General features: G+C 36.0%; 1 protein-coding gene across 1 annotated transcript in view; it reads right to left on the bottom strand.

The window, feature by feature from the left end:
• LOC106663424 overlaps positions 1-17,871 on the bottom strand; it is a gene marked incomplete at its 3' end in the record, with an annotated part of 108,966 nt that extends 91,095 nt beyond the window's left edge. The window contains exons 1-2 of the mRNA XM_014388241.2: positions 17,603-17,871; positions 4,975-5,410 (exon numbers count right to left, since the gene is read on the bottom strand). Coding sequence (XP_014243727.2) covers positions 4,975-5,410; positions 17,603-17,707 — 541 coding nt within the window. The remainder of the gene's footprint in view (positions 1-4,974; positions 5,411-17,602) is intronic.
• Between the last annotated feature and the right edge of the window lie 9,728 nt (positions 17,872-27,599).

A 27,599-nucleotide genomic window follows, 5' to 3' on the forward strand; every position in this document is an offset into this window, starting at 1 on the left:
AAGGCTTTTAGCATTTACCAAAAAAAAAAAAAAAATTAGAGATACACTCCGGAATTAAATTTTTTAGCCGTATCGCTCTCATCTTATCTAGGGACGTCTGCACTGTTTATGACAGGAATCTAACGAACCTTGCGCAAAGTCGATTGAAAAAAACGTTCTTCCTTACATCCTACGGACTGAAGAATACAAGTTCACCTCTAATGGCATACTAAACCGTTGGAATTTTTAAACATGGGCAGAGGAAAATTCTTCTACCCTTCATCATCATGTGGTTCACAGTATCAACTGAACTGGGTGATGAGATTTTACGAAAATAATTTAAAAGGTGCTAAGTTCCTCAATTTCTTGAGGGAGATTTTACCAGCACTGTTGATGTTCTTCTGCAACAATGACAAAGGATGATTCTCTGCTTGATGTATGCCTCGCACTCAATTCTTTGGAGGTGAGACTTTATTTGAATCGTGTGGTTATTAGTGACCGTTAGTCGATAGTTATTCAGAAATCGTGGATGCAGTCTGGTGTGATGTAGGGTTTAGAAAAACATTTTCTTTATCGTGCCAACGTTTCGATTTTTATTGAGATCATCTTCAGGGCCTGGGATTTACAAACATTGTTTACATTTAACAAATACATACAACCTATCCTTGGGATACCAAAAACAAACATAGAATACTCCATCGCAGAATGGATCCAAACAAAACAAAGAGAGAAGTGGATAAACTCTAGCGGTGCTAGACATAGTAAACTTATTCTGAAACAACCCTCACCAAAATTGGCAAAAACACTGTTGCAATTGGAGAGGACCAAACTCAGAGGAGTGGTAGGACTACTAACCGGGCACTGGTATCTGAGAAAACATCTACAAAATATGGGTATATACAGCGATGACCCCATTTGCAGATTATGTAAATCATCTTCGAATGCGAAGCAACAGCTCAATGGAGGTTTAACCTAACGTACGAAAAAGACTCAGGGAACCAAATTGCAGCAATAACAGTCAATGACCTGATACTTCTGAGAAGAAGGATTGAGTCTATTGACTAAACTAGGGAACTGGGAAGGTACAATAAGCCAGAAGGCTGCAGTGCCTGGGGAGTACAAGCCCCGCTTCCCAGCATCCCTTCCACCATACCATACCAATACTTTGTTTGAATATAAAAAATATATTTTGCATTGTATAAATTCACTTTTCCACATCCAAAATGTAATTGTTATATGTAAACAATGTTTGTAAATCCCAGGCCCTGAAGATGAACTGATGAAGAAGATCGAAACGTTGGCACGATAAAGAAAATGTTTTTCTGAAACCTACATCACACCAGACCGCATCTCACGATTTCTGAATAGTTATTTGAATCGTCAATTCCGGGAAAAGTGGATGAGACCTCATGGCCCGATCTGTGGGTCACCCGATTTAACTCCCCGTGACTATTTTCTGCGGGAACATTTAAAAAAAGTATCTACGCCAATCGTAACCTTGCAACCTCGGTTGAAAAACTGCGGCAAAGGATAGAAAATGCTTCTAAATCTCAATCTCAATTCTTCCCTTGGAATCAGTGAAGAGTGGTTAAAAAGAGTAAACTTTGCATCTTTACGCAAGTCAGGCTGTTGAAATATGAAATAAAAAGCAAACCAAATGAGTGGCTTTTTTTAACGTTTTGCCATAACTTTGTCGTTTTCTGATCAATTTAAAATCCGATGGCACCATTTTTTTCAACGTAAAAAATCTTTTAAAATGATGTGCATGTAGTAAACGGTCGTATTTGAAATTTTGAAGTTGAACTGGGTCTGATGTACCCAATATAATTTTCCCCAAAAAAGATATTAATTTGAAACTACACTAAAAAATATTAAACAGTACTTTTTTATAGTGTCATTGATTCAATAGAATTTCATCCGGGCAATCTAAAAGGACACCCTGTATTTAGAATATAGATGAGAGAGAGAAAGGTAGTGAGAGATAGATACATAGGTTTGTAAATAGGTAGGTAGGTAAGAAGAGAGAGAGAGAGAGAGAGAGAGAGAGAGAGAGAGAGAGAGAGAGAGAGAGAGAGAAAGAGAGAAAAATTGAGAGTGTGAATGAGAGAAATTGAGAAAACAACAGAAAGAGAATGAGGAGATAGAAAGAGAGAACGTAGCGTAAAAAGAAAGAGAGAGTGTGAGAGCAAGAAAAAGAGAGACAGAGAAAAGGGGTGAGCGAGGGAATGAATGAGTGGGTGAAATTTATTGAGCTATACTATATTCAAAATTATAGACACTATAACAAAGAGGGACAATTAAATAGGACTTAGAGGGATTAATCGATTAATTGGAAATTAAATGAACATATTAAAACGAATATTTAGAAAATCTATAAATATTAATAGTAATGTAAATAAGTAAAGTTTGGTAGTTAAGTAAATGGATAAAGTGGGCAGAAAATGTGAAAGTGAGAACGTAATGCCCACTTTACGAAATATCTTGCAAAACAGATATAGCGGGCGATGATGTTTATAAAAAATAAAGATGAGAGAAAGATAGAGATAGACAAATAAAAAATGGAGACAGACAAAGTCAGACAGACAGGCAGAACGACAGTCTGATTTTTATGAAGAACAAACTGTACAGGTAGAAAGAGCAGCAGTGAAGTAAAAGATAAAGCAACAACAAAGAACGAGAAAGAAACATAAATAAAAATAATAAGTGGACAGAGAGAGAAAATGTATAACGAAATTATATAAATAAATGGAAGAATGTGTGGTGTTTAGTGACCGTTAGTTAATGATTATTCGGAGATCGTGAGATGCGGTCTGGTGTGACGTAGGTTTTAGAAAAACATTTTCCTTATCGTGCCATCGTTTCTATCTTTATTGAGATCATCTTCAGGGCTCAAAGTGTTTTTTTCCGTGTAGATGTGTCATTCTTGTCTGTCGTGTTCAGAGTGGCGGGCACTCATTTATTAATTCAAATAAGCGTATTACCTTGTTAACTTTTACCTATAAAGAGAAAACTTTCAAGAAGTCGAAACCCGTTAAAATCAACAAAAAAATGAAACGCGACCACTGTGGATATTTATGTGACAGAACTCAGAATTCAAGTAAAGGATGTGATGCAATCAGAAATATCTATAAAAAGCTATCGTCCCAAATTTTACTTATTGAGCTCAAGTTTGGAGTCACGCGGTTAAAAATTAGTAAAAAAAAATCATCGAGTACGAAGCCTAATGCACGTAAGAATAATTCAATGATACCGAACCATCTTCTATGTAGCATGTCCGTGTGCGTAGAGTGCCCGACGGTTGTATCGAGCAAAGCACTAAACATTCCGTACTTCTATAAGCTGGCCCAAGTGCTGAGCCACACATTAAATCGAATGAATATCTTCTGGCTTAATCTAGAAGATATGAATTATGCTACTGCTGCACAAGAGAACCTCAAACTTGTCAGTACATCATATTTCACTGCGAACTTCGAGTACAAATCATAAGATCAATAACAGTAGGAGGAACCTGACCCACAACAATTCAGGAATTATTTAACAAACAATAAAAACTATTTAATAATAGTACAAACTTTGAAAAAATTCAATAAGCTTAAAAAAAAAATAATAATAATATAAACAGAAAATTGTATGATAAGTGACCAAAGTGAATTGAAAATAATTGTAAAGTGTTGTAACTTAAACATTATATTGTACTATTCACTAATTTCGTGGCCCGCTTGACCAATTAAATCATTACAATTAATTAAGGTTTTTAGCTGAGATGAAAATAGGAGGGAAAACTCATAAGGTGGGGTTGAGATGGGGAGTTGATGTCCGAGCGGATCGAGGTCACGATAGCTCAGGTGGTAGAGCAGCAGCGTTTCTAGCCGAAGGTCGTGGGTTCGAATCCCTCTCGTGCCATTAACTTTTTTTCACCTCAGCTAAAAACCTTAATTAATTGTAATGATTATATTGTACTATTTGTAATTGTAAAATCGTGTAGTCATAAAGAGATCAGGCTGTAAAAGAAAAGAAAAAAACAGCCAATGAATAACTAACGCATAAACATAAAAATAAACGGGTTTATAGAGTAGTTAGATGGAAATATACTATATATAAGCAAAGAGATAACAAATGTAACAATAATAGATATTCAAGTTTAATAAATAAATATTCAATTAGAGAGAGAGAGAGAGAGAGAGAGAGAGAGAGAGAGAGAGAGAGAGAGAGTGAGAGAGATGGTAGTAGAGAGGGGTGGGTGAGAGAGGAATGGGAGAGAGAGAAAGCGAAAGAGAAAGAGATAGATAGATAGATAGATAGCTAGAGAGAGAGAGAGAGAGAGAGAGAAAGAGAGAGAGAGAGAGAGAGAGAGAGTGGGAGAGAGAGAGAGAGGGGGGGAGGGGGAGAAAAAGAGGGACTTTTATTTACAACAATGGAAAAAAGAGTATACACATGGACAAAGTCTGTCGTTGTCTATGGTAGGTCGATGCGGAAAGAAACAAGAATATATGTACAATTGCGACTTAATATAAACATAGGTTGCTACTAAAAATTATAACAATAAAAAAGAACTAAAATTAAATTAATAAATAAGTACTAACATGAAGTTCACACGTATATATTTGATATCACACAACACATGAATGCCACTTACAACATAAGTTAGTGCTCATAGAAATACACAAAGTTAGAAATAAATAAACAAACTTGCATATTTTATTATACTGCTAATAAGTATACAACTAAATATACTTTTATTCATCAGACTTACTGACAGACAAAGAGAGCTAGATATTCAAATCTTTATTGACAATCATAAAATATATGGACTTTGGAGAAATATTATTCCATACAATTTGTTGGGAGTTATTGTGTATTGAATTATTGCAGGAATGGACGGACCAGGAATTCAGGGGTAAACACCCTCTGCACGAAATTGTACAGAAATCATAACCAGACGCAACGAACCTTAAAAATCAAATAAATTGTAATTGTTTTTGCTTTGTTTTTTACCTGTAGGGCTTGGTGTGAGTTGTTTCATGTCGATTCTCACTTGAAGTTCGAAGCTTTTGAAAGAATGGAGCAGAGGACCTTTCGTAGCTCTCATTATACTGTTAGTCGCTGCAGAAACGGATTTGTGGTAGTCCCTGACCGCGAAACTCTTATACGGCACGACGAGTGCGACGTGTAACTTACGTGGGCCAAGGGGCATCGGGGGTGGCGTCGGCGCCACGGTGGTCGTCGTCGTCGTGTGGTGTGCGGCAGAGGGAAGAGAGTGGTTCCTGGTAAAAGTTTTAGTCCCGATCTGCACCCCGGTACCACGGACGATCCCTGGGGAAGGCGGAGGGTGCCTGTGACCGATCTGGATCCCCGTCTGGTTTTTCCTGCCCCAGCCCGATGCCCCTAGGATGAAGAGGCAAAAAACGACCCCCTTCATGTTCTTCCTTCCCTGCAACATCAATATTGATATATCAGATTCTTTCGATTTAAAACTTAAATGAAAACACCACAAATCAATCTAGATATATTAGTTTTGAATAATAAGTACATAATCAAATTAAATTTGTTCTGAAAGCCTTCCTTTCAACTTATCTATATAGAATTTACAGGGGGGCAAGGAGTTGAAAAATGTGTGAGATCAACAGATCTTCTAGTGATTGCTGAACAATTCCTATCCGATGAAGCCTATTGTGTCAATAAAAATAGAAATTTGTTCTCATTAAATTGAAATTTATTGGTCTTATTGGACATTGAAGCTGTCGAGAAACTAGTTCATTTATTCTTTCAGACAATAATAATTATAAAAATTTAATTACTCAATCAATTTAGTTTAATGACTTTAATGTATTGAACCATATAACAAGTTAGAAATCAGAAACATCATTAAAAACGTTTGTTTTTTGGTTATATATTTTTTTCATCAATATTTCAATTAACATATGCTTGAATCTTTTACAGTTTTGTACGACAAGCCTTATTAAAATCAAAAATCCATTAAACCGCAACGACAATTCAACATTATCACTTATTACAATTAATTAAGGTTTTTAGTTGACATAAAAAAGTCAATGGCACGAGCGAGGGAAAATTCAAAAGGTGGGGTTGAGATGGAAAGTTAGTGTCCTAGTGGATCGAGGTCACGATAGCTCAAGTGGTAGAGCAGCGGCGGATCAAGCCGAAGGTCGTGGGTTCGAATCCCGTTCGTGACACTGACTTTTTTATCTCAACTGAAAACTTTAATTAATTGTGATATATTAATTGCTCAAGCGGACCACGAAATTAGTGAATTTAATTATCACTTATTGAGATTTTGTTGTCATGTAGTGTAAAGGTCAACATTTCTTTTCTATCCTGTTGTCGGTATATCTTCCTTGAGTCGATATCAAAGTATGAAACCTTGAATGTAATCTACTGTTCAAAGGGTTTCAACTTGACGAACTTTACTTTGTATACAGTACAAAGCATCATCCTATAAAAAGGGAAAGAGACGACAAAAACAATCCTAAGGTAAAATTTATAGTGTATTGGGAATACTAAGTCTAGGAGAAAACTGGGACGACGAAACATGCCGATAACACAGCCTAGACTAAGGCCTAAACCAAGCAAGAAGAACTAGTTTTTTCCTACAAAAATTAAGTTTTTTTGCATTTTATCTACTTCTAATAATATAAATTATTAATTAATATAAATAGTTTTGCTGATCTAAAATCATCCATAAAACATATTATAAATAATATTTTATTGTAACAATACGAAATTTAAGTAATAATACGTAGTTAAATGAACCTAAAATCATTCAAAAAACATATTATAAATAATATTTGCTTAACAATTTGAACTTTAAATAATAATATGTAATTCACTGCATTGTTATTTTGAAAGAAAAACTGATCATCTTACCCAGACAAGCCATTAGGCCTTTTGGTGATTTTCATTGTTATATAATACAAATCTACTGTTCATAATATAATGTTGTATAAATACATACATTAAATATTGGGCTCGTCGGAGAGGCTCTTGCGAGTCAAGAGCACGACCGGTGGATGGCCCTCAGAGAAGCTGAGCAGGAGACGGGGGGTCGTCCTCACCCGACTGAGGATTGGCCATGCGCGGTTGACTCACGGGCACCTGCTTTTGGGCCAAAGCCGCGCAGAGAAAAGTTGCTCGATGTGTCCCACATAATAGAGGCGTGCCATGCCTTGGCTCCATACGGAGAGCGGGTAGGCATGCCGCCGGACTTAAGAAGAGTTCTCGAACACGGTAGCGAGTTTCAGAGTCCCCTGATCCGCTTTTTAGGGGAAATTGGTTTTTTTTATATTGTATATAATATGTCTTATGTGTTGTGTCTATATGTTTTGTCTATGTGCATGTATTTATTAGCGTGAATGGCGAGGGGTGAGGGTAAAATATAAAGTCATCATCGCCCCTCGAACGTTGAGAGCGTAAGAGTGTGTGTTCGGGGTCGTTGGCAGAATATTTATAAAAGTACTCCATCGACCCCATTCTAAATTAGTCTAATTATAGGTCGGTGGAGGAATATGAAGTACTCCTTCAACCAAACGGAATGAGTGTATGGATGTATTTATGTGTATGAATGTTTTTATTTGTATGAATGTAGTGTTTGAAAGGGTAAATAGAATATAGACTTAGTTGGGGGCTGAAATGACGGAAACCCCATTCGAAAAAAAATTAATTAATTAAAAAAAAACACAATTTCCACACAATTTTATATAGAGCTAAATTTAAATGTATTTCTTTTAATATAAGGAGACAAAAATATTAATAAAACAGTTTTGCATAAAACTTTGTAGAGGGTTGAAAAAAACATAAATATGTATTCTAAAACACAAATATGTACATATAATGTATGGAATATATCCAATTAATAAGGAAATTGAGTATTGCGATGAAGCTTAAATTAGGTCAGATTGGTAATTTTTATGAAATTACGACTCTATTAAAAAGTCGTGATAAATTGAAAGTTTGAGTGAACTATTATAATTTCGTTTGTTTATGTGACGAATTAGTGTTAAATATGTCACACTGAAAATGGCAAAATGCCGAAATCTGCCAGAAAGGCGAACGATATTGTTTGGTAAGACCATATTTCAATTAAGTTAAATAAATACTGCCAAGCATAGTAACGATATTTTGTCTGTACAAAAACGTTTTAAAATTTCAGCAAATATCGTTTATTTACCAATTTCGATAGTTACTACTTCCGCTTCTAGCTATTTCGTCCGTCTTCGATCAACGTGCACATTTAATATAAATTAATTAAGGTTTTCAGTTGACATAAAAAAGTCAATGGCACGAGCGGGATTCGAACCCACGATCTTCGGGTTGATTCGCCGCTGCACTACCACTTGAGCTATCGTGACCTCGATCCACTCGGACACCAACGTCCCACCTCAACCACACCATTTGAATTTTTGCTCATTTTGCCATTTTTCAAAAGGTCTTGGTCACGATAGCTCAAGTGGTAGAGCAGCGGCGTATCAAGCCGAAGATCGTGGGTTCGAATATTGCTCGAGCCATTGACTTTTTTATCTCAACTGAAAACCTTAATTAATTGTAAAATATTAATTGGTCAATCGGACCACGAAATTAGTGAATTTAACATAAAACTGTTTCTGTTTATTTATCTGTTTCATCATTTTTATATTATTTGTATGTTTTTATTTATTAACTCTTCATTCTTTCTGAACCTTTTTTTCTGTCTGTTTATCTACTAGATCTAGATCAACCAGATCCTAGTTGTATGACATACATTTTTTGGCTTCCCTCTCACGTTCTCTCTCTCTCTTTCTCTTTTCCTCTACCTCTCTCGCACACACAAAAACACGTACGTACTACGCACGAACACACACGGACACACAATTTTTTCTTTTTTTATAAAGTTCTATACTCAATCAAATTCTTTATCTTATTTTTTGTTCTTTCTATCAACGTCTTTTAATGTCCAATGTCAATTTTTTTTTCATCTCTCCAGCTTTCTATTTTTGCCCCTATTTTAGACAATTTCTCTATTTCTCTTTCTTTCTTTCTCTCTCTCTCTCTCTCTCTCTCTCTCTCTCTCTCTCGCTCTCTCTCTCTTTTGGAGTTTTGTTTTTAGACGTTAGTCTTAAAGTGTTTTTTAGTGACCGTTTGGTATAATGTTTTTAAGTGGATTTGTGAGTCTAAATAATTGTACACAAACCATTATGGTACCACAAGAACAAGCAACACAGGTTATGTCCTGAAGATGACCGGAATAAAGGTCGAAACGAAGGCAAAAAGTGTGTTTTTCTATAATACATTATTCCTGACGTCACGACTTCACCAAACTTATTTTTGCATTTTTGTGCTTACTGTTCTTTATTGAATAAGAACTCAGCAAAAATCGTACGAAATAAAACAACAAAAATAGACTTTTTGGCAGGATAAAACGAACTTCTACCCTCCATGAAATTCTTAATCTCATTTTTTGTTCTCTCTATCAACGTCTTTTTTCCCAATGTCAATAAATTTTTTTCATCTCTCCAGCCTTCTTTTTTTTCTCCAATTTTTAGACAATTTCTCTCTCTCCCCCCTCTCGTTCTCTCTTTCTCTCTCTCTCTCTCTCCCCTCTCGTTCTCTCTTTCTCACACACACAATTTATTTCTCACCGTATCACTGTATAGATATTATTGTTAAAATATGTTATATTGTTAAAACTGTAAACAAATGACCAATAATTTTCCTTATAAATGTGTGTGATTATTAACCGTTATTGATGATTATTCAGAAATCGCGAGATGCGGCTGGTGTGATGTAGGTTTCAGAAAAACATTTTCTTTATCGTGCCAACGTTTCGATCTTTATTGAAATCATCTTCAGGGCCTTGTGTTGTCTGCATTTCAACAAAAAATTCTCTGATTTGACCATGTGAGTTTCTTCTCATTGTTGGCAATGTCGTTCAAAATTTTTTTAGCTTCGTGTCCATATGTAGTTGAAATACATACAACACAAGGCTCTGAAGATGATCTCAATAAAGATCGAAACGTTGCCACGATAAAGAAAATGTTTTTCTGAAATCAACATCACACCAGACCGCATCTCACGATTTCTGAATCATTTCCTTATAAATTTGAATCGCATAAGTAGATTATCTATAGGGACGATATTGTAATTATCTCAACGTTCTGTTTATATACAAGCATTTTTATTTTCTATTAATTATTTGTTAAAAACTAATTTTAAACTATGATATTTTACGTATTTATTGCTGATACTGATTTATTAAGTAATGTATATAAATTTCAATTTAATTCTTCTAAGGATGTTTCCGTATTGATGTTCGTTTGATTCGTTATATGCAATATTAACTTCTGTGTACCATATTTGCGGAAATGGTTAAACCAAATGAACGTCACTTTAAAATTGCCTACGTACAGTCTCCACTCGGGCTAATCTTGCGAATACAATATTTCCGCAATCCGTATAAACATTGACGACGTGGGCTAGCACCATGGACTCGGATTGGATTTACGGAGATAACCAATTGGAAAGGATTGTAAGTACCATTAAATCTTAACTATGTCCAGATATAGCTATTCGCAGTAAAATAAACACTTGTCGTTTCTTCCAAAGTTGTTTTCTTTTCTGAATTTGCCGAGGGGCACTTCAAGTTCTAAAAGTGATTGACAGAACACTTACTGAGAGAAGGTATAGTGTCAGAAAACAAATTGCTTTCTCTTCACCCTAGTTTTCTACCCTGTGATTTATGGGGAACCGTCCCTTTGGGACCATTCCGACCAGGATGAAACGAATACCCGTTAGCGCCCCACGCAATTGCCCCATGTGTCGGCTTATTGAATTTAAAACTAATTACAACCCTCCGAGAAAATAAACCGTCGGATAAATTTATCTCGAACTTTTTTCCTGAATAGACGTGCTCCATTTATAAAAGAAGTGGCAACATCAGTTACTCAATGGACTTACAAAATATGTTGAATAAATCCCGACCTTCGTCGCATATTAGGCTGTTGTCTCAAATACCTCGTTTTCAGAAGCAAATTAGGATTTTTTTGATACCTTTAGCAAGCGTCTTTCTCTAATTCGTTAGACGGTCCTTTGGAACTTTTTAAAGCTCTATAGCATTTACCTTCTCTTGACATTCAAACAGGTTCATTATGAAACTTTTAACTAGAAAACATCATTAGTCGTATTTATAATTGAAACAATCTTTTTTTCAGAGTGTGAGGTTTTGGGAGTAAAAATAAATTATTCGCAAAAATGGTGGGTTCAACCCTGCTCTGAGAAATATACTGTGTGAATGTGACCAGTGTTCGATCTTTGTAGCAGGTGTTGTGTTTATGTTATTTTAATGGAATGAAAGTAATCTAGTAGCATGAAAGAAAGGATGGTCTAACCGTCATCAGGATAGTAAGAGGAAGTTATTAACTTGAATGAACTGGGGTCATCACCACCCGGAGAAATAGCGAATATATTAAGAAAATTTCCAATTAACAAGTCTTGGTCCTTTTTACTCACTCAGGAGGTCATCTCATTAAAACTGAAGTATGAAGTAATCAACTTCGTATATATNATATATAATGTATATAATGCAGGGTGGGCGACCAAGACCCGAGGGGTTAAATGTCTGGGTAGACTCGTACCCCATCCCTAAAAGGTCCAGGACTTGGTCAGCTCACGTGTCCTGCCATTTAATTACCATTTAATCTCGGGGAGTGATTTGCTGATGTCCTCTCCTTCACAAGTTTCAAATCTATGCCTGGCATACCTATCACACTCTGCGAAGTAGTGCCGTGGCGTTTCTTCTTTTATTTCACAGAAGTGGCAAAAGGAGTCTGGTAAAATACCCATTACGAAGAGGTGTCTTCTCAAAGGGCAATGGCCAGTCAGGATACCTATCAGCCTCCTAATTCCCTTCTTTGAGTTAGAGAATAGCCATTTCGATTCTGTTGGTTTGATCTCCTTCAAAAACTCCTTCGATTGCCTGTGTCCGGGGGACAGATTCCATTTATTAAGGCCCCAGTTATTGATTCTCTCTTTCGCTGTGTTTGTAGAGTGGAGTAATACCGGTTATGGCCCGACAAACCTTTGGCAGTATTTGAGCCTTCTTTGGCCAGGCTATCCGCCTTTTCAATGCCATAGAATCAACTCAGTAATGTATATATATATGTAATGAGGAGGAGGAAACAGCCACTCATATCATCTTCGATTGCGAAGCAACAGCTCAAAGGAGATTTAACCTAACTTACGGAAAAACTTAGGGAATCAAATTGCAGCAGCGACAGTCAATGATCTGATACTTTTAAGAAAAATGATTGAGTCTATGGTACTGAACTAAGGAACGAGGAAGGTACAATAAGCCAGAAGGCGGCAGTGCCTGGGGAGTGCAAACCCCTCTTCCTAGTATCCTGCTTCACCATACCAATCAACTCAGTGCTGAATCCGATACCGTTCACTGCTATGTTACGGTTGTCACGTAGGGCACCAACGATGATGATTCAATGGAAAACGTTCTAAGATATGGTGTCCGTAAAATATATGCATTACCAACCTCAATTATATAAGTTACTTAGAAATATTGTACCTCGGACTTTTACTCTCTCTTAGGTCTATATCAAATAGCTGTTCGATCCCAGGACTCTCGTACTAGCTTACCCTTTGGTACTGCTGTTTCAATTTAGTCCAGGAAGTTAATTTTAATTTTGTGTACACCATATTTTCGTTAAATACCACCATCGTATGTAACAGTTAATGATTTAAAACATAAATTCTACTATTTCTCTCTGCATTTATTTTTATTATTTTTGTGCTGCACAATTAAGACATGTTCTGAGTTCTCGTTTACCATCTTCAACGACAGACAGTTGTTATTCCACGTTGTACATTGTTTTGTAAATATGGTTCATTAGCGTGTACAAAATTGTAAATAAATTCACTAGTTTTCGTGGTCGGCTTGACCAATTAATATCATTCAATTAATTAAGGCTTTTAGTTGAGATAAAAACGTGAATGTCAAGAATGGGATTCGAACCCACGACCTTTGGTTTGATACGCCGCTGCTCTACTACTTGAGCTATCGTGACCTCGATCCACTCGGACACTAACTTCCCATCTCAACCCCACCTTTTGAAGAAATAAAAAGCAGGGTTGTCTTAAATGAAATAATATATAGCACAGGTCATAGAATATGGTAAAACCTTTTTCTTTAAGAAAGTAACCGAATTGAATTGTGAATAAAGCCAACGTTTATTGGTAAAAGAACGGGACAAGTATAGTTAACTGTCGATCCGTCAAAGAGTAGGTGTGACTTTATTCCATGGATAGCTGCAACCAACTCCTGTCCGCAAAAGAAGTTACAAAATGTTAACACAAACATAATGAAACAACAACAAATTGGGGATTTAAAAATCATCTTTTCCTTTCGTTTTTAATACAAACCTTCATATCAAGCAGTCAACTTCAAATACATTGATACCATATGCTACATTTGTTTCTTCAATTTTCTTGATATAAGTATACAATTTCGTCGAAATTGAAAATTCAATTAATTACAGTTTTTAGTTGAGATAAAAAAGTCAGTGTCATGAGCGGGATTTGAACCCGCGAATTTCGGCTAGATACGCCGCTGCTCTACCACTGAGCTATCGAGACCTCGATCCACTCGGGCACCAACTTCCCATCTCAACCCCACCTTTTCAATTTTCCCTCCTTTATGCCACTTTTCAATTCATTTTTTATCTCAACTACAAACAAGCCGAAGGTCGTGGGTTCGAATCTCGCTCTTGACACTGACTTTTTTTCTCTCAACTACAAAACCTTAATTAATTGAATTGTAAATAAACTATTTCTACCTATCTTCCTATCTATCTATATCTCTTTTTATTTATCTATTTACCAATTTATCAACATGATATTTGAATCATCTATCTATCTACGTGATATGTGGATTCTGTTGATTAAGGGAAAGCTACAAGTTGTTGAAATCTGGGAAGATCTTTGTTTTAATTTTGGTAAAATTTGATAAATTTTAGTAGTTTGATGCACCCATGGTTTTGTTTGTTGAAGACATCGTTCATTAAATCTAACTCAATTATAGGATGGACAGATCAATAGAGAAGGATAGGAGTAGAATGTAATAGACCGAAAATACTCTTATACAAAAGCCATTATCGTGTTCCGATCCCTTAACGCTTGACTAACATTAAAACGAAACCGGCCGATAAGTACAAACTGTCCTGATAAAATCTCGGTTTCTGGATGAATTAGGTATTATTAGCTGTATACGACGGCGTCGGGCGGAATGTCGGTGGATATGATTTACGGGTTGAATATAAATTTAATTACAAGACGACTTCCCCGCCCGTACCAGGGTCCAGGCCATAACTCAATTTGCGGCAAAACGTCTTATACGTGACTTATGCTCTACCAACCGAGAATGGATAAGACACGTACTTAGATATTGCCAACGCCGAGACCAAACCAATTTCCTCTACCTAATCATCTTTAAAAAAAATGTTTTAATTCCCGGAGTACTGTCAAGCATTGGATATGTAGATGAATTAGTCGGAGTTACATATACAGCGACATTTAAGTGCTGTTTTATTCCCAGTTCTGAGCTAATAGCATATTGCTAAGTCCTAGTTCATCAAGAAACTACATTAGTGTGCTCTGCTTGAATTTCTTTTCGAAACATTTCCTTCTGCGGGCTAGTGTACCACCACAGTTTGTTAGTTGGTGTGTTAGTATGTGCACTGGCCGTGATGGATTATACCAATATACTTTAGATGTCGATTTAGTTTGTAGGGTCACGTTAAGAATCCTGTTAAGGTACGCAGGTGTTTCCGGCTTAATGCATTGTGTTCCCTCTTTCCTTCCGAAGTTTGTTAGGAGTTTCTTGTAATTGTATCAAATGAGTGCTCCCTCATTTTCTTATCATCCTTCTCTCTGTGGTGCTCATTAATAGTATGGATTCCAATGCTCCAGAAGGGCTCGGGTCCTATTAGCGTAATAGCAGCCCATCTTCTTACAAGGGCGTCCGCTTTCTTTGCTTTCTACACTCACATGTACTGGAAGTAATGTCCAGTTTTGTTTCATGTCATCAACATGTTTGCTCCATGGATATGTTTAAAATGCCAAAATCTTTATGACGCAGGCAGATTGAACAACAACATGATTGGCCTTTTGATACAGTCAATGTATAAAGATGACATCACAAAACAATCGGAAAAGGAAGAAAGAAATGAAAAGCATACCAGCTTTCACATTGCACACACAAAAATTATATGAATGGAAAAATAGAGTGGAACAAATTTAATGTATACATGTTGTTACTAAATAACAAAAGCTTATAAGAGTAGCCAAACTGCGACCATGATAGCCAGGCGGCACCGACAGATTCAGGAGGCAGTGGTGGATTTTGATGGCTCCGATCGGATATAAGTTTCACCAGTTTTCATTGTTTACGGAAAGGACAGTGTCTGTACATGTGGAGTAAAGTGCGAATAGCCGGATTAAGACTGAATTCCGTTCCCATTGCGAATGTACTCAAGCAATGTAAATAATATTAAGTTAGGCTGAGTATGGTATGGTGGAAAGGTTGCTAGGAAGCGGGATTTGTATTCCCCAGGCACTGCAATCTTCTGGCTTATTGTACCTTCCTAGTTCCTTAGTTCAGTCAATAGACTCCATCCTTCTTCTTAGAAGTATCAGGTCATTAACTGTTGCTGCTGCAATTTGATTCCCTAAGTCTTTTCCGTACGTTAGGTTAAACCTCCATTGGGCTGTTGCTTCGCATTAGAAGATGATATGAGTGGCTGTTTCCTCCTCCTCATTATATAATCTGCAAATGGGGTCATCGCTGTATATACCCATGTAGATGTTTTCTCACATACCAGTGATCGGTTAGTAGTCCCACCACTCCTCTGAGTTTGGCCCTTTCCAATTGCAGCAGTGTTTTTGCCAGTCTCGGTGAGGCTTGTTTCATCATACGTTTACTATGTCTAGCTCCTCTAGAGTTTATCCATTTTTTTTTTGCTTGAATCCATTCTGGGATGGAGGTTTCTATATTTGTTTTTGTTATCCCAAGGATAGGTTCGGGGCCTATGTATGGTTTTGCATATCCTCCTCTGGCCAGTCTGTTTTCTCGTTACCCAAAACTCCCCTGTGCCCTAGCACCCAAGATATCATCAGGTTGATGTGTTTCCCCAGGTTTTGGAAATTTTGGATGCATTCAGTGACTAGTTTTTATGTGATTCTTTTACATGCTAATGCATAGCATATAATAGCTGCTTGGCTATCTGATCTTATGAGGATTTTTTTGTCAGTTTAACCTCTTTTAAGATTTTCCAGGGCACAAGCATTGATGACATGTATTTCCGCATGATAGACCGAAGTGTACTTCCCTAATGAGTTTGACTGCTCATGTTTCGGGCTTGTTCAGAAAACGCCTGATCTGGTTCCTTTGTTTGTTTTGGAGACATCTGTGTACCATATCATTGTATCTGATGCTCTCCTGTGTTCTTCCTCTCCTTTATAGTTCGTTGAGACTTTATAGGAAGTTGTGATGATTGTTTCCGAGTTATTAAGTTAGGCTAAGTACTATAACAATTGTTAGTTCTGGTCAGATGCAAGTTGTATTTTTGTTAAATTTTCTCTTTTTGGCTTCATTTATGAATACTTTCCTGCAATTAATGATTCCATCCAACTATATTTTAATACAATATTTATCTTAGAATTATACGTAACTCTTACATATAGTTTAACTTCACAAGTTTCGTAGTCCGCTTGACCAATTAATACCTTTCAATTAATTAAGGTTTTTAGTTGAGATAAAAAAGTCAGTGTCACGAGCGGGACTTGATCCACTCGAACACTAACTTCCCACCTCAACCTCACCTTTTGAATTAGTTAGTGTCCGAGTGGATCAAGGTCACGATAGCTCAAGTGGTAGAGCAGCGGCGTATCTTGCCGAAGATCGTGGGTTCGAATCCCGCTCGTGACACTGACTTTTTTATCTCAACTAAAAACTTTAATTAATTGAAATATAGATTAACTTTCAACAGATCGCCGTTACCGTATTAACAGCGTAGCGCCCAACTATTTTAGTCATACCAGATTTTTACTATTTAGAGTCAAATCTCTCTGGCCATCTCTCCGGGCCTCACGAAAAACCCACTTTTTCTCTACTAGACAAGCCGGCGTTTTTCGTTCACCAGGAGTCTTTTCGAGGTTTTTGGTTTCCTATTATCACGTATTTTTCCTTAATCCTTTAGAAAAAACACCGATAACCTTGAGAAAGGAAACATAAAATCAATTTAAAAAAATAGGAAGCTCGGGTGCCTTAAACTTAAAAGGAAAATGTTCATGTTCAGCTAATTAGCCCTGAATTGATAATACTCTCAGTACAAAGGAACGCGATGAAATGGGTTATGAAGTGGGTCAGAAGTAGCGAAACCTCTAAGGCCCATCATTATTTTTTTTTCAATTTTAGATCAATGCAGTCGAACTCTATTCATCAAACAAGAATTGCATAAAAAGCTATTAACTTTACATAAATAAGAATATTCCCGGATAGCCTTACAGCACTGAAAATTTTTTAGACTCACCCACCTTCAAATCCAAGCTGGTATGAAAATGCTTATCATACCTTACAGGAAGAGCCCTCATACATCTGGATCAGAAGAGCAAATTGGTAATCCTCAAGATATATTGAATGCGGAACTGAAGAACAACATCTCAACCAATAAATCATAAATCTCTCTCAGCATCCATTTCGTCTTCATCAGTTGTCGTTTTTAATGTATTTAGGAGTGAGTCAGTTTTCGTTCCTTATACCAGAAAGGACTCTCAGATCATCATTACTGCAGATAATGGAACTACAAGGTTATTTCATCTCGAAAATCTCGTATTTGTATAACCATGTTAATACGAGACTACCAGTTGATAAATGTTAGATCAAAACCGTCCATTGATCTAATTATTTTGTTTTGGTTAGTACCGTCATTTTGTTTAAGCTAAAATACATTTAGTGAATGATTGTGCTTTATCTTTAAAAAAATTACACGCATTAAAAACCCTCAAAAGGTCAAATAGGCAAGCAGCTATTTGCTCGTGAGCATTTATACGAAATACATAAAAAACAACAAATGCATCGGAAATTTCCAAAACCTTCGGAAACATAACTGATCTTGGTTAGTAGGGTCCAAAGAAATTTTCAGTAACGAAAAGGCAAACAAATAGGCCAGGTGAGGATTTAAAAGACCAAAGATTAAAAAGAAGAGATCCTCAACCTATACTTGGCATAACAAAAACAAACACAGAATCCTGCATGTCAGAATGGATCCAAAAGAAACAGAAGGAGGAGTGGAAAAATTCCACAAGTGCTATGCGTAGCAAACGTATAAAAGAACCCTCACGAAAATTGACAATATCATTGATCAGATAGAAAGAGAAGTGACATGGCTACTTACTGGTTGCCGGCACAAAACACCAACATAACACGGGTATATTCAATGGCAATCACATTTACAAATCATGCGATGAGGAGGAACAAAAAACCACCCATATCATCTTCGAATTGCAAAGCAACGGCTCACTAAAGACATAACCTGGGATAAAAAAGAAATCCAGGAAATGAAATTGTAGCACCAACAGTAAGGGGGCTTCGTGGCCTCAATGGTTAATGCGTTAACACGGCGCTCATCACTGTAAGGTAGAAATCCAGACATGCCTACATATGGGCTTGTATTTCAAAAACAACCGGCACTGAATCAACGTCGTCAGTGTGGACACCGTTTGGAAGAACAGAAGCCTTTAAAGTTGGGAGTGGTGTAAGGCAAGGCTGTCTATTAAGCCCTCTCCTATTTGCGTTATTTTTGAACGATTTTGAGGATACATTGGTGACGGGAGTGTCAGTGGGAGGCAAAGACATAAAAGCACTTATGTACGCTGACGACATCGTAATTCTTGCTGACAATCCACGTGGCTTACAAAAGAATATTACCAAACTAGAGGAATACATACTGTGATACGTGGAATCTTAGGGTAAATCTGGAAAAGTCGAAGATAGTTGTTTTCCGCAGGGGAGGTAAGCTTGGCTCTAAAGAGCGTTGGAAATACAAAGGTCTGGATATAGAAGTGGTAAATCGTTATACATACCTAGGAGTACAACTGACTTCTCAACTTTCTTGGAAACCCCACTTCTCGGAGAAATCGAGTTCGGCCAAGTTTGCCCTTAATTCTGTTTGGAGAGGAGCAATGATGCAGCCCCAGATCCCGCTAAAGGCTAAGCTGCATATCTTTAACGCGGTCTCACGCTCAATTCTGTGCTATGCTGCACAAGTATGAGGATCAGAGGAATTCGTGGAGGTGGAGAGGGTGCTATGGTTCTTCATACGAAAACTGTTCAGTCTCCCAAACTACACTCCAGTCTACATACTGCACATTGAAACCGGCCTTCACCCAGTCTTTCTATTCACGTTGACTTTGAACGGTCGTTATTTGGTTAAGGTGCTCCGAATGGACCACGCCAGATTCCCCCGTATGGTGGCTCAACCCAAGAGATCATCAGGCTGGGGATATCTTGGGCTTCTGACTGGGGTAGACTGGCGGACAGGGTGGGAGTGGGTTTGTCTTTTTCGCAACCCGAGAGTAAGGGTCTCTCTCTTCAACTCCAGTCAATTATTAGTCGACTGAAAGATAGTTTTATGGTGAGCAACATAGAGAGAGTGCAGGCTTCCCGTCGATACAGTATATATAGGATGCTGGATCACGGAGTCAGATGTGCCAGCTTGGTTGGGGACCAAAAGACAAATAAGAAAATTACAGACATACGTTAAATCCTGAAACTGAGGGGAGAATTGCTGAACCTACGACATAAGCCGTATGATCTCCTCACCCAACAGGAGTGTGAGTTATGTAATTACCGGGTGAAGGAAGACATATACCACTTTGTCGCGGAATGCCCCATTCTGTCCCCCTACCGTTTATCTGCGTTCGGCGAAAGAACCGTATCAATGGACAGATGCATCAGATTGCTCAACGGACCAGATTGGACAGACTTGGTGAATTATGCTAAAGCGGCCTGGGCCTATCGAAGGCTAATATTAAACGAATTTAATTAGTAATTCTTCTCTCTTCTTCTCTTTTACTCCCAATTTCTTTGCCTCCGCTCTTTCCCTTGATATTTGGTGTTTCTGTTTCTCCGGTCTCAGCTCCGCTAATTGATTTTTAATTCTCAGTTTTGTGTCCTTTTGATTTGGTATTTTGTTATAGATGTTACACTTAGCATAGACTTAGTTTAATGCATTTGTACGTTTATTTTACAGGATTAGTCAATAATTAATCCAAGCCCCGGCAGACGGTTACCTTGCCGTATTAAGTTTATTTTCTTGTTTGAATTATATGTAATTTTCCTTTTTTCTTCTTGTGTGCAATAAACTTATTATTTTTATTATTATATTATTATCATAAACAACCGGCACCCTAGGATTGATAAGCTATTCCGAAAAAAAAAACTTGAGTCGATATCTTTGAACTAAGAAAGTAAAAAAGCAGCTAAATACGGAGGCTGGGACTGGGGAATCAAAACATCACTTTCTTGTCTCTGGTCATCATCATCATCATCAAGATCAATACATGGCAGACTACGTATTGTCCTGATTCATCATTCTATTGTAAAATGGTCGATTTTACTAATGCTTAACGTTTTACTGTAAAAAAGATTTTACTGCAAGTGTAGACATATTAGATATAGTAGGTGAGATGCGAAAGGAATTTTGGAGATCTAATATTATAGTTAAGTTGTTCCAAGGGTAAATCGGCGTTATTTTTCTTTCAAGTAGTCTAAATATACTGAACCTGATTTCTTTTAAGGATAAATTTTATCAATTTTGTTTCTATCTAATAATAAAGCTTTCACACATTCCGCAGAGGCAGTTGTTGCAACAGATACGTTTTGCTTTTCGTGACTCAAAAGCGATAGCAAAGGACTAAGAAAAACCACTAAAAATTTATATTTAGTGAAAAACTCCATCCTTTTTTCACTTAACCTTTCATGAATATCAGGTATTTTGAATTTTTTAGATTGACCACAAGTTACTAATGTTTGCAATATTCTTCCAATATTTTTATATTTCCTTGCAGTCCTTTGAATCTTTAAGTACTTTTATTATCGTGTTGCCATATGCTAAATTCGAGAAATTCTGCTAAATTCTATTATATGTTTTGTGTGATATGATGATGATTTATGTATGTTATCGATTTCGTTAATCAAATTCAATATCGATACATACATCATTACATCACACAAAACACATTCAACACATTCCACACATCAAACATTTTTACATAGTCAGTTTTTTCAACAATTTAGCTATCCTTTTCCTATTTATCCCCGTCTATATAATCCTGAAAGGATAATCTGGGCGAACCATTAACAACGGTTTTTCCTTTCGTCGGCTCTTTTCACCTCAAAGAAGCCGACTCCTCATACAAAAATGTCTTTCTATACCGACTTCCTTCCCCACCACTTCAAAATCCAACGTATATAAACATAAAACAGCAATATCTCCCCAGCACTCTCAAAACGACACACAAGAATGGCACAATTATGCAGAAATACTTTGATTGAATATAAAAAATATTTTTTTGCGTTGATTCACTTTTTTCCACATCCTACATGTATTTGTTAAATTTAAACAATTTTTGTAAATCCCAGGCCCTGAAGATGATCTCAATAAAGATCGAAACGTTAGCACGATAAAGAAAATGTTTTTCTAAAACCTGTCACACCAGAGCACATATATACCTAGAAAAATAATAATGAAATAAAATACGTGCTTAACAGGAAGTGTTTTTTGAATGCGTTCATCCTACAACCAACTTGACCCCCTTGTATGCACAGATAAGGTTGACAAAAGGCCCTCGAAGCTCAGGCTTAGAAAACCTCTTCAGAAGTTTTATCCGTTGGATTTTTATATAAATTATTTTATGCTGAACTATTCGCTTTGATTATTATGCCGATTTGGATAATCCTGAAGATGCGTTCCCGGTTTCAATTACTCACCGAGATAATTTCTTTTGCAGGACATAAAAATGCCACCGATTGGTCGAGTTGTTTTAAATCACTTAATTATACGAGGGATACGGCCAATTTCATTTCTCCGAGCGGTCGAAGGACGTTAAAAGAATTTGGAAGAGTAGATTTATTGAATTATTCATTGCGGATCGATGCCGTACTGCTTATACAAAAGCTCAGACAAATGGCGTACAATTTAAAAATTAAAGTCTGGGTAAATCCAGTTCTTGAATGTATAATACAGGATTAAAATTTTAAAATATATAAAACTAAAATGGCACCAATACTGCTAGAAACGTTAATTTTACCTGTCTAATGAATACAACAATTTGTCAAGCAAATTAATTTTTTTATAGCTTGATTGTAATTTTCCTGCAAGGAAACAATGCTCTTAGCTTTAACAAAAGTAAAATAAGTAGAAATGGAAATAATTAGCGTCTTGCTTCTATTTTTTAAAACCTTGACGTCGTTCAATCTGAGTTTGACATTTGTGCGACAAAAGTAGAGAAAAAAACCACAAGTGTGCGAAGGATTTGGGATATTTTTTAATCAAAACAGTATTACAATGCGCCGAAAACATAAGAAAACTATTACCAAAATTTAAAAAAATATATTTTTCATTTTCGGAAGTATGAATGTGTAGTTCACAAAAGTTATACTCGTAATTTTGTAAAGTTAATTACAGTTGTATAGATAATTCGTTATGAACCGTAAAACCGTTTTTGATCAATTTATAAAAAATGTGCAGAATGGTAACCAATAAATAAATATTTGTAATTAAAAAAACAACCGCTGTCGTTTAGATTCATATTGTTCCAAAAGGTTACTCAAGATTCAAGACTTGAAGAGGGGCATAGGGTTAAGGTAATCATCCGCGGAAGGGTTCATACCATAAATAATTCAGAAAGTCCGAAGTGCAAAAAGACCCAGCCTAATGTGAAAAATGCAAACACCGGCGGAACGCATTAACCACAATTTCAGCGACACTGCGGAATTGCTTAATAAATTGTTACGTTCGTAAAACGTAACATAGTATAAAAACATAACATTTTATGAGTGTATTGTAGTTGTTTGGACAGAGATGCCTCCTTAATTGTAATGCCACCTAAACTAAAATTGGCGGTGGGTTAATCAAAATTAAGACGGTCTAGGGTAGGCTTATGAGAGAGGAGAGGAGTAAAGAAAAGCGAGGACAGTGTGCGTCGAGACGGATATCCCTACGGCCTGGCCGGATCAAAGAAAATCAACGAAGGCGATCGCGGACCCACTCAACTTCAGAGAAGGTGCTCCACATTCCTAGAAGCGGGGATTTTCAAGCGCCTGGAAAAGAAGAATATCTGGACACTGGTTCCCAGGAAAGTTTAGTTTTAAGGAATGTTTATTTAGATTTTATGATAATTTAGGTTCATTTAGTGTGTAAGTTTGTTAAAATGTTACCCGTAGAGAATTAAGATCAATCTATGTTTAATATTTTAGTTTCTATTGGAATAAATGTATTTTTTTGTTTCCTTATGTAAATATTGTGTTCTTTTTTTCTTTGTGTTAATTTTACTGTTATTGAATTTTCTTTGTTTTATTTTATTTTATTTTTTTTTACGGTTCGCTGTTTCCGTGTACATAAACAGCGTGGCGCCCATCTTTTTTAAAATTTAATATTAAGTTTAATATTCTTAATTCATTTAGTAACCCCGCCCGTCTCCACGGAGCGAAGCCGGCAAATTCTCGGCGTAAGAAAATTCCCATAAGTAATAGTCTCGGGGACCATTTCCCAATTCTATTTGGTTAAATTTAATTCACTCTGCATTAAATTCGACGTATTTATCTTGCAATTTTTTTTTATTGGCCTTATGATCTTGCATATTAGCCATGGTACGAATTCTTTGTGTGTTCAAAAATTGGCGGTTATCGGGAAAAAAGGGCCAGAGGCGACGGTGGGAATCGAACCCACGACTGCGGCGTGAGAGTCTCTCATGCTAACCACTCGGCTACCGCGGTAAATCTTGCAATTGGACCTAAAGATTATAAATAAGTTTTGTATAAGTTTGATTCAACAATTTCAACATAAGTTGACTAAACTACTTAATAGTGTGTGGTGATAAGTGACAGTTATTCCATAATTACTCAGAAATCGTGAGATGCGGTCTGGTGTGATGTTTTACATTTTCTTTATCGTCCCAACGTTTCGATCTTTATTGAGATCATCTTCAGGGCCTTGGGTTGTCTGCATTTCAACAAAAAAGTTCTCTGATTGATAGCCTGATCGATAATCTCAATAAAGATCGAAACTTTGGCAGGAAAAAGAAAATGTTTTTCTGAAACCTACATCACTCCAGACCGCATCTCACGATTTCTGAATAATCATCGACTAACGGTCACTAATCACCAGAGTTGGACAAAATCTAACTAATTCAATCATGATAAAGAATTTTGATTGAAGTTTAATCATGAGTGAATTAGTCATGAGTAAATTAATCATTACATGATTTAATCATAATTAATTCAATCATGAAGTATGACTAAATCATAACGATTAATTTACTCATGACTAATTCAATCATTATTAAACTTCAATCGAAATTCTTAATCATGATTGAATTAATTTGATTTTGCCCAACTCTGGCTACAATGACCAACTTACCAAAATCCATCCGACTCCGGATAAAAATTTTGAGATGAGAGTCGTGCTCAAGGCCAACCTTCAAGAAGTGTTATCATAAACGAAAAACAAAGTTACATAATTATTCTATATGTCTATTTTATTACAGTCAAGACCCCTAGATGGTGTATTTTCCAAATAATGTAGAAATCTCTCCTTTTAAGTGGAATAAATTTTAATTCAAAGCAATATTTTTTCCATTGATCGGTTATGTAAACATATTTACTTTTCAAAGCGTAGCTTGTTCTAAGATTTTTTTATTTTATTTTATTATTATTATTGTGAAATAACTTTCTGTTAGAATTTTTTTTAAAGTGATGAAGTTGTGTATTTTTCATTTTTTGAACACCCATTTGTTTGAACATGATTTATCGAAATTTAGTCCTGACTACCGATATTGTGACTAAATTAGTCATGCCTCGTATTTAATTACTTGTCATGACTAATTTAGCCATCATTCACATATGGTGACTAATGACTAAATTTGTCACTTACTATCAATCATGACTAACGGTCTGAGTGATCAATCATTAATCATTAGACATGACTAATTTTTGTCCAACACTGCTAATCACCACACGTTTCTACACGAGAAGAACGAAGAACACGGGAAGCTATGAACAAATTTCAACTACAAATGGACACGAAGCAAAAAGTATTCTTTAGGACATCGCCAACAATGAGAAGAAACTCGCATCGGCTATCAATCAGAGAATTTTTTTGTTGAAATGCAGACAACACAAGGCCCTGAAGATGATCTCAATAAAGATCGAAACGTTGGCACGATAAAGAAAATATTTTTCTGAAACCTACATCATACCAGACCGAATCTCACGATTTCTGAATAACTAATTAATAGTGTAAAACGGACAGTTAGTAAGTAAAAATATATAAGTTTTTCGTAATCATTATTGAGAATGAATTTAATTAAACAATTTTTTTTTAAGCAAATAATTTAAAAATAATTTGTTTGTTGCATATGGTATATCTTTTTTTTTTAATATTTACGTACAAAATCAAAAAAGGTTTTCATTCAATATCATGCTGGTTGTTTATATTTCTAATCAAAACTAGAATGACTTCCATCATTCTCCAATTTTTAATATTATCAACAAAACAGTTATGTATAATTAATTTTAATATTCTCCAAAATGGGATTTAACGGCATACAGTCATAATCATGCATTAAGAAATAAGTGGTGATTAGTAAATGTTAGTCGATGATTATTCAGAAATCGTGAGATGCGGTCTGGTGTGATGTGGGTTTCAGAAAAACATTTCCTTTATCGTGCCAACGTTTCGATCTTTAATGAGATCATCTTCAGGGCCTGGGATTTACAAACATTGTTTAAATACAACATTGTATAGAGTTTGTATTGGATAGATTTTATATAGTATTATTAGAAATAGTGGATGATGTGTGTTGAGTGTAGTTGTTGATTATTCTGTTGATTATGTGTTTAGGGTAGTGATTGTCATGGAGGATCTGTTTGTATATCTTTATGTTCCTGTGGTGAAATGATTCATGGCTTACGGTAATAATTCTGTGAAGTAACCCTTTGGTCATGTTTATTATTGTGTGAAGAGGATCTGTATTTCTTGATACTTTGCGATACTTTGATTGAATATAAAAAATATTTTTTTTGCATAGTATAAATTAACTATTTTTACATCCGACATGTATTTGATAAATTTTAACAATGTTTGTAAATTCCAGGCCCTGAATATGATCTCAATAAAGATTGAAACGTTGGCACGATAAAGGAAATGTTTTTCTGAATAATTAGGAAATAAGTTAACAGCTGAATATATGTAAATATATAAATGTCCTCGCATATTCCGCAGTTCGTCTATTTTTTATTTGCTGTNATTTACCATTTTTAAAAATTTCACTATTTTTCGTGATCCGCTTGACTAATTAATATCATTCAATTAATTAAGGTTTTTAGTTGAGCTAAAAAAAAGTCAGCGTCAGGAACGGTATTCGAACCCACGACCTTCGGCTTGATACGCCGCTACTCTACCAGTTGAGCTATCGTGACTTCGATCCACTCGGACACTAACTTCCCATCTCAACCCCAATTTTTGAATTTTCCCTCCTTTTTGCCATTTTTCAAATGACGTATAATCTATTTGATTCTCGGCGACAAATGAAATGGCCACATTTCTCGCTTCCGACAACCTTAAAATTGCTTCCAAAAACTATAAAACAATTCAGACAATTTTTTCCAAAATTAAAGATCTCACACCAATAACAAATAAATCTGACGTAATCTATAAAATTACTTGTTTAAACTGTCCGGCAACTTGCATCGTTCTTACATCCCAATATCTGGATAAGAGAGTAAAGCAACATATGTATGAATGCAACAAACCCAAGCACGGGTGCTTCAGTGAGAGTTATGTATCTTGTGTGGTGATTAGTGTCTGTTAATTTTTCAGAAATTGTGAGATGCGGTCTTGTGTGATGTACGTTTTTGAAAAACATTTTCTTTATCGTTCCAACGTGTCGATCTTTATTGAGATCATGTCCAGCGCCTGGGATTTACAAACATTGTTTAAATAATTTTGTAAAAAATATTTTGTATATTCAATCAAAGTATTTCTCCTCATTCAAAGTGTTTGTTTTCTATGTAATTGTGCCAGTGAGATATTGCTGTTTTACGTTTATATAGGTTGGATTTTGAAGGGGTGGGTAAGGGAGTCGGTATAGAAAAGACATTTTTTTATAAGGAGTCGGCCTCTTTGAGGTGAAAAGAGCCGACGAAGGGAAAAAATGTTGGTAATAGTTCGACCAGATTATCCTTTCAGGATTACATAGACGGGGATAATTATGAAAAGGAAAGCTAAATTGTTGAAAAATGAGACTACGTAAAAATGTTTCATGTTTGGAATGTGATGAATGTTTTT

The sequence above is a fragment of the Cimex lectularius genome, unplaced genomic scaffold (genome assembly GCF_000648675.2).
Source record: "Cimex lectularius strain Harlan isolate CLEC.00 unplaced genomic scaffold, Clec_2.1 scaffold292, whole genome shotgun sequence".
Classification (NCBI taxonomy): Eukaryota; Metazoa; Arthropoda; class Insecta; order Hemiptera; family Cimicidae; genus Cimex; species Cimex lectularius.